This window comes from Schistocerca piceifrons, chromosome 10 (assembly GCF_021461385.2).
Source record: "Schistocerca piceifrons isolate TAMUIC-IGC-003096 chromosome 10, iqSchPice1.1, whole genome shotgun sequence".
NCBI lineage: Eukaryota > Metazoa > Arthropoda > Insecta > Orthoptera > Acrididae > Schistocerca > Schistocerca piceifrons.
The window spans coordinates 13,498,845-13,513,167 of NC_060147.1; the positions used below are offsets into that span (position 1 = coordinate 13,498,845).

Sequence of the window (14,323 nt, forward strand, 5' to 3'; positions counted from 1 at the left end):
TCATAGTTTTAAATGGTTCTCGGGCTTACCGACCAATTTTATTGTTGTATCTCCATCCGAATTCTCCAGCCATGACAGTGGCGTAGGAACTCAATTACATAAGCCACGCGCACAATAACCATAGAGTAAATATCTCTGGAGTGAGCATTGCGTTCTGCGCATGTTGTCAACATTAAACCAGGATTGTCACGTGATCTCGGGACTTCGCTGTGCGTGTGTGCTTTCTGCAGCGTTAGAGTTTTTGTTTGTGTTTCACCGTTTGTTGATAGTGTAATAGCGATGGTGAATTACGTTGTTGCTACGGATGCAAAGAAAAATATGTTAAAGGAGGGATAGTAACTTTTCATGGGTACATTCCATATAGCCCTAATTATAGTTTTCATTTTAGTAAGAGACACTGTATACGTTTAAAAATTTCGAGACGCATTATAATTAAGACTTGATTCTGTAGACCTATTTTTCTACGACTTTATAATAGATATTACGGCTCGTACAAAAGCTTACAAACAATCTCTTCTTCTCGTAAATTTGCTAGTGGAACAGGAAAGGGAAAGGTTAGTTGTTTCAGTAAATACTATCCTCCATGCATTTATCAGCGACTTGTCAATTATGTATATAGATTACTCCGTCTACTATTTATTTAATGAACTGTGAGCAAGTACTTAAAATGCGTTAAATAAATACCTCAAAGTGCCACCAGTAAGAAAAATTGTGCTTTAGGTCGCAAAAACGAGAAAATAAATACGCAGAAATACAAGAAAAAAGGACGAATTAGCAGGGATATAATCGCTAATGTGTGGTAAATTCGGTGTTTTTCGGACACTTGCGAAAGTACTAAGGTACTGTCAAGTCGTTTTGCAGGACTATCACTGCAAAAATGTACTTCAGGCTCTGTAATACTATAAAGTGCGGTATCATACCAAAAACTACCAAAAATCGAGTGCATCAGAACTATGACACCTATCGCAAAGAAGCTGAATGTAATATCACTTGCCCTTAAAAGTTACGTAGCTGCTTTATTCCCGGTATCAAATGGATACTGTTAAAATGTCTGCGCAACATATATAAATAATCCACGACACGTACGAAAAGAATCCGTCTGTGCTAGGGATGTAGTGACATTCTAAATATACAGGGCGCTATACGAACAAACACACGACGTCCCGAGATCACGTGACCAGGCCGGCAATGTATGTTGACAACACAAAATCTGTTCTGCGCATGTGAGTGCTCACTCCAGAGATATTTACTCTATGACAATAACATTGGATTTGCAATGTCAAGGATAATGGATTTGCACTGTCAAGGAGTAATCTATAGACACTAAAACCCGTCTCACACGAAGCAAGGTTCGCCGCAAGTTTGCGAGATGGCGTGCATGCTCGCCGGCTTGCAGGGAAGGGATCCGGCTCTCTTCCATGCCGAAGCTCTCCCACGGTGCAAGATCGGCAGCTAGTTGTGTTGTGATCGGCTGTATGTTGTATCGAACGAAGATGGCTGCTTCGGGTACAGATGTTCAGAGCAAACTGCCATTATTAGCTGTTTTGGTGCTAAACGATGCAGAAATGCATGCTAATGAGAGAAGAAGAAGGAAAGAATTGACGAAAAACTGTATTAAGGAGAAACGCTGGAAAAGGTGTGCTCTCCATGCTTCATAAAGAGTTGAGGTTAGTTCGCATAACACCTACTTTTGTTTGAAAAGTATCACCATTTCATTACTGTTTGACTTTATAAATATACCAATAATGACTGTTATATACGACTTTATTTTATAGGATAGAAGATCGTACATCCTATGCAAATTTTATACGTATGGATATGGTCGAAGAAGACACGTCACTTGCAACTCTTCCGAGTGCTTCTGCACGCAAGTGTTTATTATAGTAGTTTGCGCTTTTCATGACGTACGGACACTGTTCTTCCCTATAAGCACAAATCAATGCTTTAATCGCTTCCTTGGACCACTGCGGTGCCATTATTTAATAATTATACGAACTTCCTACCGCACCTCACAACAGCAGAAAAGCGACTATCAACAAAGGCTTCCCGCCCAAGCTTTCCGCGACTGACGTCACAAACGAAACGTCTCATGATTGGCCAACGCAGGTGGCACGCAGGGAACCTCTTACAAGAAAAATAGCACCGGACTTATCCTGGAAATCTTACAAGGTTCCCAGCAAGGTAGCCCGCTAGTAGAGATGGGTCGAACTCGTTCATTCCCGTGAAGTACTTCATTCATTTCACTCTTTGCCGTGAAGCGTTCAAATGAAGTAGTTTATTCATGAAGTACGGAAGCCTGGCGAAGTTGCCCAGTTCGCCGTTCAGCCGCGGCTACGCTCGCTTCGCCTCGCTCGTACAATAAAGCTTCGTAATACTTTATATTTTTACCAACAGATGGCCGAACTATGCAGTAACGTGCACGCAACGTTTTGCGTCTTACAGCGTCTGAGTTAACTTAAATACAGGATGGTCGAAGGGGACAAAGGAAAGAGAAACAGAGAAGCCTGTCACATATAAAGGAGGTATTACGTTTAATCTTGCTCGACATTTTCTCATGAAGCGCCAAAAAGTCTTCATCTGCCAAGTGAAACCTTATTTGTTGTATTTATGGACTGAAAACTAGGGCTACCAACGAAATGCAGTCCAAGTTTATGTTCCTTTTAAAATTTAATCCAAAATAGAATGAGTATGTTTACCACTGTCACAAAGTCTATATACCTACGTTAAGTAATTATTCAGAAGTTTTCCTGGAGATTTTATTTTTATTGAGAATAATAACCCTCTAAATTCAAAACATAAACTGTCACCTGTAGTCATTGGTACGATTTCAGGTAAAATCCCTCTTTATTTTATTCGAAAGCAGTTTTTGTGTCTGTTCACGCTTATACAACGGCTAGCAACACGCGATCGCGTAAAAGTAGTGAAATTTGGGGTTTCTTCGCCGATTTAGGTTATGCGAAAGGAAAGTGCAACTGCTGTTCTAAGTGTATTTCATCGCGCGATTCGTCGACAGGCAGTACAGGGAGGATTGAAGTGAAGGGAGAATGAGTGACGTAGCGCCAATGTAGTGGGAGAGGGAGAGGGGAAGAGAGTGAGTGAACGAACTAGAAAAAAAGTGTGGCGCCTACTATCTGTGGAGAGTTTGAAGTACCAGTTCATTGAAATTGAGTGGTTAGTTCACACTTCACTGGAGTGAAGCGTTCATTTAAACGACTCATTCACGAGCTCCCCATCACTACCCGCTAGCAGACAACGGAGCCCGCAAGGTAGCCGTCGCGCGAGCCAGCTCGGAAACTTCAGCGACTCTTGCTCCGTGTGAGACAGGCGTAAGAGTCGCCGACCATCGGGCCAGCCTAGTCGGCTGGCAATCGCGTATAGCATATTTAAAAATACAACTTTCTGAAGTAGTCAGTGGTCTTCCTCAGGGTTCAAGCTATCCCCATAAAAATACCATTGAAATTGGTTCAGCAGTGTACTCATGAAAGCACAACGGAGTAAGTCACTTCGGAAATAATAATGTAATCATACTGGAGTTAGTATGGAAGTATGGATTAATCGTTGTGTTAATTACGTAGAATCATATTACGTAGAACATATCAACCAGCAAACCCATTATCACAAATATAAAGTTTAAAAGTGAAAGAGTAATAAATACCCTATATGGTAAAATTTAAAAGTGATAGAGTAAATAGCCTTTTCGAAGAGTAATTATTGTTTCATATTTCGCGTTACATTCTTCAAATCAACAAATATTTCGTACTACACACTTTTCTAAAGTCGCCTATGTTCTTCCTCGGCGCCCAGGCTATCTCCATACCAAATTTTATCAAAATTAGTTCAGCGATTTAATCGTGAAAGTGTAACAGACGGAGTTGCTATTGCATTTGTAATAGTAGTATGGATTAAGAGAGAGAGAGTTATTGGGACATATTGAATGTTCCATTAGTTTTGGTCACTCCAATGTGGGAAAAATGATTGCGGGACAACAGGAAGCAGCGAGGAGTCAGTTGCAGCAGTCGACGAAACTGCGCCATTTCCAGGTGTGTTTCAGCTGCGTCTGCTTCGGCGCGTGTACGTGCCACTACACGGCAAGTTTCTCTGCTCTGTGTGGCCGCCACGAAATATTCCTGCCACGTTTTTTCCAGCTCATATACCACAGTAAAAGAGACGCGCGAAATCGTAGCCTAATACGTAGCACGAGACATTCAGGATTTTGGTTAGACTTTTTCCATTGTGTAACGCAGCGTTAACATTGTGCCAGAGAAGCATAAAACACGCCATGTTACATACAGTGAGTCCAAAAAGTATTCGTCCAGTTGTAATTTTTTTTTGAAGAACTAAGTATATGTCACGTGAAAGGAAGGGAACATAAAATGTGATTGTCCAGTCATATGCAACGAACCTTAGTAAGTCATCTTTATTGGTGGACAAGGAAATAAATACATCCGTAGCAAAAAAAAAAATTAACAAAACGGATAATTTATTCAAGGGCTGCTTCAAAAAGTATTCGTCCACCGCATAATTTTTTTTTAAATTTACGGTCTGAAAATATGATTTCAATAACAAAAATTAATATTTAGTGTGGGTTTCCCTATGCAGCTATTACTGCTTGTAGTCGTCTGGGCATCGACTTGACCAAATTTGCCGGCAGAGAGGCTGGAATTTTGCCCTATTCGTCTTGAGATGTTCCTTTAAGGTTTATCTTGTTAGAAATGTGTCTTCTCCTGATGCTATCTTCCAGTACTTTCCAAAGGTGGTCAACAGGATTAATGTCTGGGCTATGAGGAGGGGTGTTAAGTTGTACAGGAGCAACAGCCTTGCATATAGAGCCATATGCTTTGAGTCATTACCTTGTTGCAAAAATGTAATTTCCTTGCAGACCTAATTTTTCGGCGCTAGGATTCAGATTGTCCTTTAAAATGTTGATATACATATGGTGATCCATTGTGCCTTTTATGAAATGTTATTTTCCAACACATGCAGCACTCATGCAGCCCCACACCATCAGGGAGCCACCAATGTGTTTAAACGTTGGCACAAGATTGTGTGGCGACATCTCCGCATTCTTCTTAACGCCACACCATTCGCCTGCCATACGACCCGAATACGTTATATTTACTCTCGTCATAAAATATTACTCTATTCCAGAAGTGTTTCTTCTTGAATCGTTAGATTCTGTTAAATGACCCAAAATTTCTTGCGCCTTACCGGCCGTGATACCAATACGTTTCGAAGGTATTTCTGACACTGTTGGCACACACCTTCTTTCCCCTAGACTAACTCCGCAGTCAATTGACTTTAGGTTTCTTCTTCATTTCCCTCATGATAAATCTCACGTCTGTATCAGTCAAAGTGTGAGGCCGTCCGGTAGGTCGTGGGTTTCTTAATTATTTAGTTGCGCAAAATCGATCTATTATCGACGACCGTCGATCTAGGTATACCGACTACTTCAGCAATCTCGTAAGATGATTTGCACTCACTATGTAAGCGCAGAATAAGTCTCCTTTCGATCAGCATCGCCTCACTACCCTTACGGCCCATGCCGCTAATTGCACTGTATGGGCGTCGTTCAGAGCCACAACAGGCGATAGGGTGGGGCCGCGCACGGTTGACTAGGGTGTGGCGTGGGTCAGCGTTATAGTTTAATCACTGCGTGCAGAATTTAGGCATGTTCAGATGGCGGACGAATACTTTCTGAACTATCTCTTATATTACATTTTCTGTTTTGTCAACCATGCTGTCGATTTGGACGTATTTCTTTCCTTGCTTTTCAACAAAAATGACTTACCAAAGCACTTCTTACATGACTGGCTCTTTAGATTTTGTATACATGTCTTTTCATGTTACACAGACTTTGTTTTCTAAAAGATATGCAGCTAGACGAATACTTTTTGGAGTCACTGTAGATGAATGACTTAAGACTTATCGGAGATCTCGCCGAACATTGAATTTGAGCAAGTCAGCTACGCACAATTATACAGTCGACTGCACAATCGGTGATACCAGAGCTCTTATCTAGATTTCGTAGTAGAGAAACAAAGAATTAAATCTTGAAACCCGTATCAATTATATAGCCGCAAAAAAGAGTTTTCAATCGAATTGATCGAAATAAATTATGATCATTAATGAGAGTGGTTACCTGGCATACCGGTACCTCATAAGGGCAATCAAAAGCTTATATTGTGAAACAAAAATAGTATAGTACAGAATACAGGAAAGAAAGGAGAAGTGGAAGTCAATGAAGGAGTGAGACAGGGTTGTTATTTTTGATCCACTCTTCCTAACGTTAAAGTGGAACATTTCCTTCTAAGTTAGAAATCAGTTCATTATCGAGAGATTAAATTAAGCAAACACGCTAATTTAATTGCTTTGCAATTATGCTCAAATTTCAGGCAATATATGGAACAAGAAACAAAACCCTGAATAACAAAACTCGAAACGATACAAGAATTATATCCCGAACCGTGACGGTACCATTACTTAGAACAAGTAATCTTGCCATTACTGTTGTATGGAAGCAAGAGTTACATAATAGAAACTAAGATGATAAAATACAAGCAGAATAGATGAGATTCGTGAGGATACTCTCCTGCACTAAAAGAGACTTATTAAAGAATTAATACTCTTGTTCGCCCACTGCTTGAATACCACTCACCGGTGTGGGATTCGTACCAGATAGGTTTGATAGAAGAGATATAGAAGATCCAACGGAGAGCAGCGCGCTTCGTTACAGGATCATTTAGTAATCGCGAAAGCGTCACGGAGGTGATTGATAAACTCCAGTGGAAGACTCTGCAAGAGAGACGCTCAGTAGCTCGGTACGAGCTTTTGTTGAAGTTTCGAGAACATACCTTCACCGAGGAGTCAAGCGGTATATTGCTCCCTCCTACGTATATCACGCGAAGAGACCATGAAGATAAAATCAGAGAGATTAGAGCCCACACGGAGGCGTACTGACAACCTTTATTTCCACGAACAATAAGAGACTGGAATAGAAGGGAGAACCGATAGAGGTACTCAAGGTACCCTCCGCCACACACCGTCCGGTGGCTTGCGGAGTATAGATGTAAATATAGAATATTAAGGCATAGGTCGACTGAGGAGACCACGGTTAAAACTTTGTCAAGATGGAATAGCATATGCCTAATCCACAGTTTAAACACTGTATGTAAGACGACGACGAATAATTTTACATGACACTATAGTCCATCGAGGTTCAAAGTACAATGGAAATGCGTTATTGTAATTGCATTCACCGATGTGCCTCTCTGCGTTATTAGGATCGTACCAGCAAGTTTTAAAGACGAATAATATTTTAAATTCTTGTTGGCTTTGTGCTCAATTTTTGGCTATAGTGGCATACATTAATTGTTAATGGAGCCTTCTGTCAGCTTGGGCATAGTGATTCTAGTGGTCCTCGTTCCTGTATATCTGGAACCACTGGTATAAGTTCCTTTGGGACATTGCGACTTTGATCGCTACCGTGTTGTATTAATATCAGCGGTGGCGAGTAGACAGTCTGCACGGTGGAAGGTCTTTGTACCGGCGGAAGCTTGGGCGGCATAGCGTTTTCGAAAAATCGTGGGTATTTTGTTTGCGGAGTGTAGGTAAGAAGACACAACTAGTAGTTTCGCGTTTTACTTTGTACATTGTTTGCGCAAAAGCCTTGAAGTGTATCGGTAGGTATTATTCGTTTGTCTTGAGTGCGTTTAAATACACCTAAGTAACGTGCGTGGTGCAATTACATATGTACAGGACAATATTTTGCCCCATAACTGTGATTACGGCCCATTGTGTAGAGAAGGTCTCGAGCATGTTTAGCAACATAACCCAACTGTGTGTAAAATTCGGGCATGGCGCGGGAAAAGGAGGAGGAAGACAGACCGAAATCATGGTTAGAAGTTAGGCCTTGCTAGAAAGGATGCCGGGTGGGTAGTTAAGTGTGTAGAACTTTGTATGTGCGTAGAGTTGTCAACATGTATTTCATGGTAAAAGGCAGTGTGATTTTCGCAGAAGTAGCAGGATACTTTGATTGTATCGGACTACTTTTTAAACATTTACCGTTTCACCAATTGCAGCTTTTGAAAAGCATCGTTTCTGGTTCTTCTTTGGCAAAGCTACGATCGACATTATATAGTTGCTGCTTGCAGCCCTTACAGAAGTCCGTTTTATGAACCTTTTCGTTTTTGACCTGCAATCCTGTTATGGCGGGTTAGCACTCTGAGGTTTCGCATTCCTGTGGCTAATCTGCTTGCAGCGTGCTGATGTTATAAGGCATCTTGGTTGCTGTAAGGCTTTACTGACACGAGGAACTACTGCGGTTTGGAATCTTGTTAGTTACGGTTTGTTAGAACCTCCCCCAGACCCATTTCAGCTGCCCTGAGGTGAGGAGCTTTTGTCTGTGCTGTAAATAATTTGTACTATCGTGGAGGTGTGTACTTGTTTGTTCCTATATGTACGCGCGCATTGTCTTACTTCCACGTAATTGTGTATTAAGTTTATAGTTTCAGTAGTTAAGCTGTTTATATGTGTCGAAGGGGTGTTCAGAAATTATTCTCACAGTCCAATGGTTTTGTACAGAGTATTGTGATTATATTTTCAGTGACAAAGCATTACAGAACATTTTAAAATTATCACATATTGCACATCAGGCGGGAAGGTAGGTTTGCATCCACGTGACTCTGTTAAACTTTCTGAACAGCCCTCATATTTGTAACTTGTGATTCACCAGGGTAGTAAATCCAAGCCCACTCCACTTTAGTGGCATATAGTTATTACCCTTGCAATATGTATGCTAACTTTTAGGTGAATTGCTAACTGCATGCTTCCGAGGCTAATTTATCTTGACAGTCTGATAGAATTTTGAAACATATCTATTTTGAACATTGGAACTCTTCTGCAAATTTGGGAACTAAGACAACTGTTATAGCAGTATGTTGGAAACCTCTTTTTTGTCACAAACCAATTATATGAATTACATGCCCCAACATATCACTGATAAAAGATGCATTTAGCAAGCTGTTCACCTATTGAACCCTTACATTTACCTGTGAGATTGCTCTGTCTCATTGTGTTGTTCATTTGTTGATTTTATTTTTCTCATTGACCTGTGTAGAGTGAGGCGAGTTGACCACGTGCCACACCACAACCACCCCTGTACCGTTCTAACCGTCTCACCAACAAACCCGCAACCACCGCCAGCCAAGTAGAGCCCATCTGTTGTGCCAGTCATGGACTCCATGGACAAACCTCTGCCCAACGATGATCCCTCAGTCACCCTGACCATTCGACTTATTATGCAAGGCAAGGTAAGTTGGCTTCCCTCGTTGCTCTGGTACTATATTACCTCAGTTGTAGTGGGTGTCATGAGTAGTGGGTATCATGACTCCAAATAATAAACTGAGTGTTTGAAGCAAATATTGGTAGATTACAGCTAATACCCATACACAGGGGACATTTGTTTCACCCATTACCTTAACAAGGGAAACATAAATATTTTCATTGTGTAAGAGAAAAGAAATAGGAAAACGGGTACTTAACAGACAGTACGTTCCGGTAAGTAAAATATGTCATTGTAGGTTTATTAATGTACTGCGTAATAAACATTTTGTTCAAGTTATTTGGATGTATTATACCATACTGTGTGATAATACTCAGTTTTAAGCATTAGTTATTTGGAAATTCAAATAAGGTATTTATATTCTATTTGATAAGTATGCATAGGCATCAGACACCAGATACGAAAACTGACCCTCAAAAACTGTTAAACCTTTTTCATATAGAGCGACTTGATGTATTGTAGGCTATGTTAAATCCTTTGATTTAATGGAAATTTCTTGCAGGGATGATAATGAAGGCTTTTGTGGCTATATCCACAAAGGATGTTTTTCAGACCTTGAGGCAACACCCTCCACCATACACAGGAAATGGATTTGCATAGTGGTAGTGTTACTGAGTGACCCGCAAAGTGATGCCATTTTTTAAATTTTTTAATTGTACTTCTCACTGAAAACTTCAGAAATCCAGGATCACTGTTTTTTTGTGGTCTTCATTACAACTTTTTCTTTGCAGCACAAAAAATCAGAAAATCCATAATGTCACTTTCACACCATACCCAAGCAGGGGTCAACAGAAGCGTCCGATCCCACGCGTCGGCTTTGACCCGTGACGTAAGGGTGTTGTCGTGTGTGACGTCATGACAGCGCGTTGTTTGGTTTGAGTGTGGCTGTCTCCAGTTCTGTTTTATCTTATTTTATTTACTTTTCAGATCTGTTCGTTCTATCTCGTGAGATTTTTTTAAAATTTAAAAACACTTATTGCTTATTTTAATTATCTGTTTTAGTTTATTATATTTATCTTTCTGATCTGTTCGTTCTATCCCGTGAGATTTTTTTTTTTTTTTAAAGACAAAAAACACTAATCAGCTACTGAAGCATCTTTATCTTCTATGGGTTGCAGGGGTTACGACCCCTGGGGAGGTGGGTGGGTATTCATGGCTGTCTTCACTTACACGTTGTAGCTACGCAAGGCGTCTAAATTTGTTTATATTTAGTTTGCCCCCCACCCAAAACACCCCATTTCCCGCGCTTGTCCCGTTAGTGTCATTAGGCTTCTTGTGGAAAGAGTGTGTGTGTGTGTGTGTGTGTGTGTGTGTGTGTGTGTGTGTGTGTTTGTTTCCACCATATTTGTGAAGTCATGGGTCAAAGCAGACGGGTGGGATCGGACGCTTCTGTATTTCCCCAAGCAGCCCTCATTGTAACAGTCCAAATTTGGCTTTGACCTTTTTATTTTCAGCATTTGTGAGATGATGCAGTGCCATCTTATGTTCTCATTAGGTAACCATTTATATTTTAATCCGTTTTTCCTGGCAATTGTGAAATTTCGCTTTATATCAATCTTTGCCCTGTACTTAAAATGACTGACAATACTCCAATTCATATGCTGTATTATTCAAAGTATAAGCTGTAATTATCCAGGTGATTGCATGCACAGAGATAAAAAGTACGATAGGGTCAATAAACCATTGCATCCTTATTGAGTCGCGGTAGTGCTTGCGTTTCCAGTGCATGCACAGAGATAAAAAGTACGATAGGGTCAATAAACCATTGCATCCTTATTGAGTCGCGGTAGTGCTTGCGTTTCCAGTATGCAGAAAATGGTAGGTAAACGTTTAAAGTATTGCTTATCTGTTCAGGGCATTTATTATCGAAATCCAGTCTATCTATAACATAGTTTTATTGGACTTTCCTAAATCATTTGAGGTAGTTTCCACATCGCATAATAGCTGGTTCATTCCCTCAACTTTGCCAAACTGTTGTGCTCTGTGTGTAATGTTATAACTATTAAAGGATAGGAACACCAGAGCCAAGGAAACCATTTTTCAGTTCCATATATTGTTTATACATAAATAACTATAGACAGCTCTAAAACCAGGGAGCAAGTTGTGCTAGGTGTGGCCCAGTACATGAAACACATTTTTCTCAATTTCTATCACATGTTTACTGCAATTTTTCACTTAATGTTTATTTTCCTAGCCTTACATTGCTGAGTATAACATGCAAGAACAGAATTTATTTACAAGAAATGAAAAGTCACAGATACTTAAGTAGTACAAAAAGTTTTGGGTTAAAGTGCACTTATGGTATACAACATGTTTTCTGTTCTGTGCTGCAATTGCTAAATCAAGATTTGGATTAGACAGTATAGCAGAACCAATGAGAAAACAATGTTCAATAAATGTCATGATCTTGAGTGTATTAAATTACATAGTGGCATAATGGGCTATATTGTGCAGTATGCTATTGTATAAGATAGAATATTCTTTAAAATTTAAAATGTAGTCTAAAGTTCCTGCATAAACAGCACCCCGGAAATCGGGACAGTCAGGAAATACCTCACAAATATTTTAAATGATCATTGGTCTATGCTACAAATCGGCCCATCATCACAGCCAGTTTTTTTTTTCCATTTGTATTCATTGGCTTTGTCAACTTGCAACCAAACTGTAACACTGGCTTCCAAAATAATATTACAAGAATCTTGTTATATCTTCAGAAATGTACAAGAAATTGATACAAAAACCAGTAACCAAATTTATAATCTGTAATAGCCATATTATTGTCAATCTTGTACCTAATTCATACTTTCCACCAAAGAAAGTCATTAAATTCAGTAATAGTCATTGGCTAACACATACTATTACTGGATTGGATATGAGCATAGATAATGAATTGCCAGCAGTGCCACAAAACAGGGGAGCTGTGGTACTCAGTATAAGCACTCTTAACCCACTTTCCCAAGTTTTGTACAGTTATGTTCAGATTCTGCCCATTGCACATTAATAAAATAACAAAGTGACATGTCTGTTGTAAAATAAGAATCTCTCTCTTCTGGGGTTCTGAAAATGAAAAGTATATCCCCAGTGCTTCTTACTGCACTAACTGATCTGAAAGCTCAGTGCTTCGATTTCTTCCGACACAAATATGCTTGTTTGTCATACTGAGGTATGGTCTGATCTTGCTGTGTAAAAACGAAAAACGTTTATAAGCAAAGTAAGACAGGAAAGTGGAAGTAGCACAAATGGATTCACACTTAAAGCAAGTTTTGATGAAGGTAATGCACCTCTGTTTTCTACAGTTCACTGCAGACGTTATTCCGAATCTTCAGAAAACATGTATCTATTATTGCACTGATCATAGAATGCTGCCATTTACGCATGCTCCTGTTTAATGTGGCAGTATTCTCTTGAGGAATCATCTCCCATTCTTTCAGGAGGTTCTCAGAATGCTGCTGATGAGCCCTTTTCCGCAGCTGGGCCCGTACATTCTCAGTGGAATTCTAATCAGGGCTTCAAGCAGGCCAAGCCATAGCATGAAATTCCATTTGTTCAAGAACTCTTGGGCAATTCTCACAAGATGTGGGTGTGCACTGTCGTGCATTAGTGGAAAATTATGACCAATAAATGGAGCAGAGGGCAAACATGGTCTGAAAGGATTTGTTCCACGTACTAATGTGCTGCAAGGCCTCATGTTCAGCAAAGACCAAACCCAACTTGACAATCATAATGATTCCTACCCATATAAGAAGAGATCCTCCTGTGAAGGTGTCCTGGATGAAAATGCATAAAGGGAATACCCTTCTCAAAGCCCTCCCTATCGCCATTTGATTGCAGGCCAAATCACAACTTGTCGGCGAATAATACTATATTCCGTAGTTATTATCTCTATCAGTATTATTCTATTTCAAAACATAGTAGAGCTGTGTGACTACATGTGGTGAGTTGTGGGCATGTCAGGTCTGAAGGGTTGAAGACTGCCTGCAACCAGCGTTTACTGGATGATTCTTTCAGTAACATTGATTACTCTGAATTGACTTTGTGCCAATGGCATTGTTGTAATGGTTACAGAGAACTTGAAGGTGAAAGAAGTGATCATCTCATGACAGTGTTGCTGTTCTTGGACCTGATATTGGTTTCCTTCCATAGTCTTCAATTTCCGTAATGTTATTACCTCAGATCTGTGTTTTTTCAGGTTATGTGGGAAATAACAATTAAGACTAATGCATTAAGAAATTGACACTTGTTTACCTGCAAAGCAACACCAATAACATACCTTATCCTTAAATGTAGGATAAAGTGCAATTCGATATTTGCTATGTTTCACCTTTTTGAGCTGGTCGCTGTAGTTGGATTTGGTGGCTGTTAGTCTCTCTCTGTGTTGTGCGAGGAATGCATTCAAAACTTCTTGTGTCTTGTGAGATGCTCGTTTCTTTGTTTGAGTTTCCCTTCGTTGTGCGGTCATTGCATTTAAAAAGGGTGCTTCAGATAGTGCGGAGGTGTGTTTTATATGTGCTGGCAGTATGGTAGGTGGTTATGTGGTTAAAATGAAACAGAAGTGTCTGGAAATATTATTGCAATCCAGTAGGGATAGGTCAATTGCAGCACATCATAAGTTGTTAATTGGTCTGACAGTAGTTGAAGTGCACGGTGCTTATCAGAACTAGTACAGTAATCCAAAATTGATTAGATTGTCTTTGATAAAGGCCCTGTGCTGTCAGCATCAAATCTTTGATCGTACAAGAAGGTATTTGATTTTAATGAAGACTGGTTTTATTGTGGTGAGGAAATTGATACCAATTGGGAGAAACTTAGCAGCCTTAATTATGCAAAGTGAAATTAAGTAAGTTATGGAACTTGAATTAAAAGATTCTGTTATTAGGGTAGCTGAAAGGCGAGGTGATGACTGGACTGCAAAGTATTGGAATGTGTCCATGATGTGCACCTTTGTGCTAAAGGTGCTCAATATCATAGGTTTTGTCAGAGGCA

General features: G+C 39.9%; 1 protein-coding gene across 10 annotated transcripts in view; it reads left to right on the plus strand.

Moving 5' to 3' along the window:
* Window positions 1-14,323, plus strand: part of LOC124719063 (poly(rC)-binding protein 3) — a 507,840-nt gene that overhangs the window by 396,809 nt on the left and 96,708 nt on the right. For 9 of the 10 annotated variants that reach the window (XM_047244744.1, XM_047244735.1, XM_047244741.1 and 6 more), the window contains one exon: window positions 9,116-9,308. In XM_047244744.1, coding sequence (XP_047100700.1) covers window positions 9,231-9,308 — 78 coding nt within the window. In that variant the 5' untranslated portion in view covers window positions 9,116-9,230. Of the gene's footprint in view, window positions 1-7,593; window positions 7,608-9,115; window positions 9,309-14,323 lie in introns of those variants that run through there. The other variant, XM_047244736.1, reaches the window with a different exon arrangement.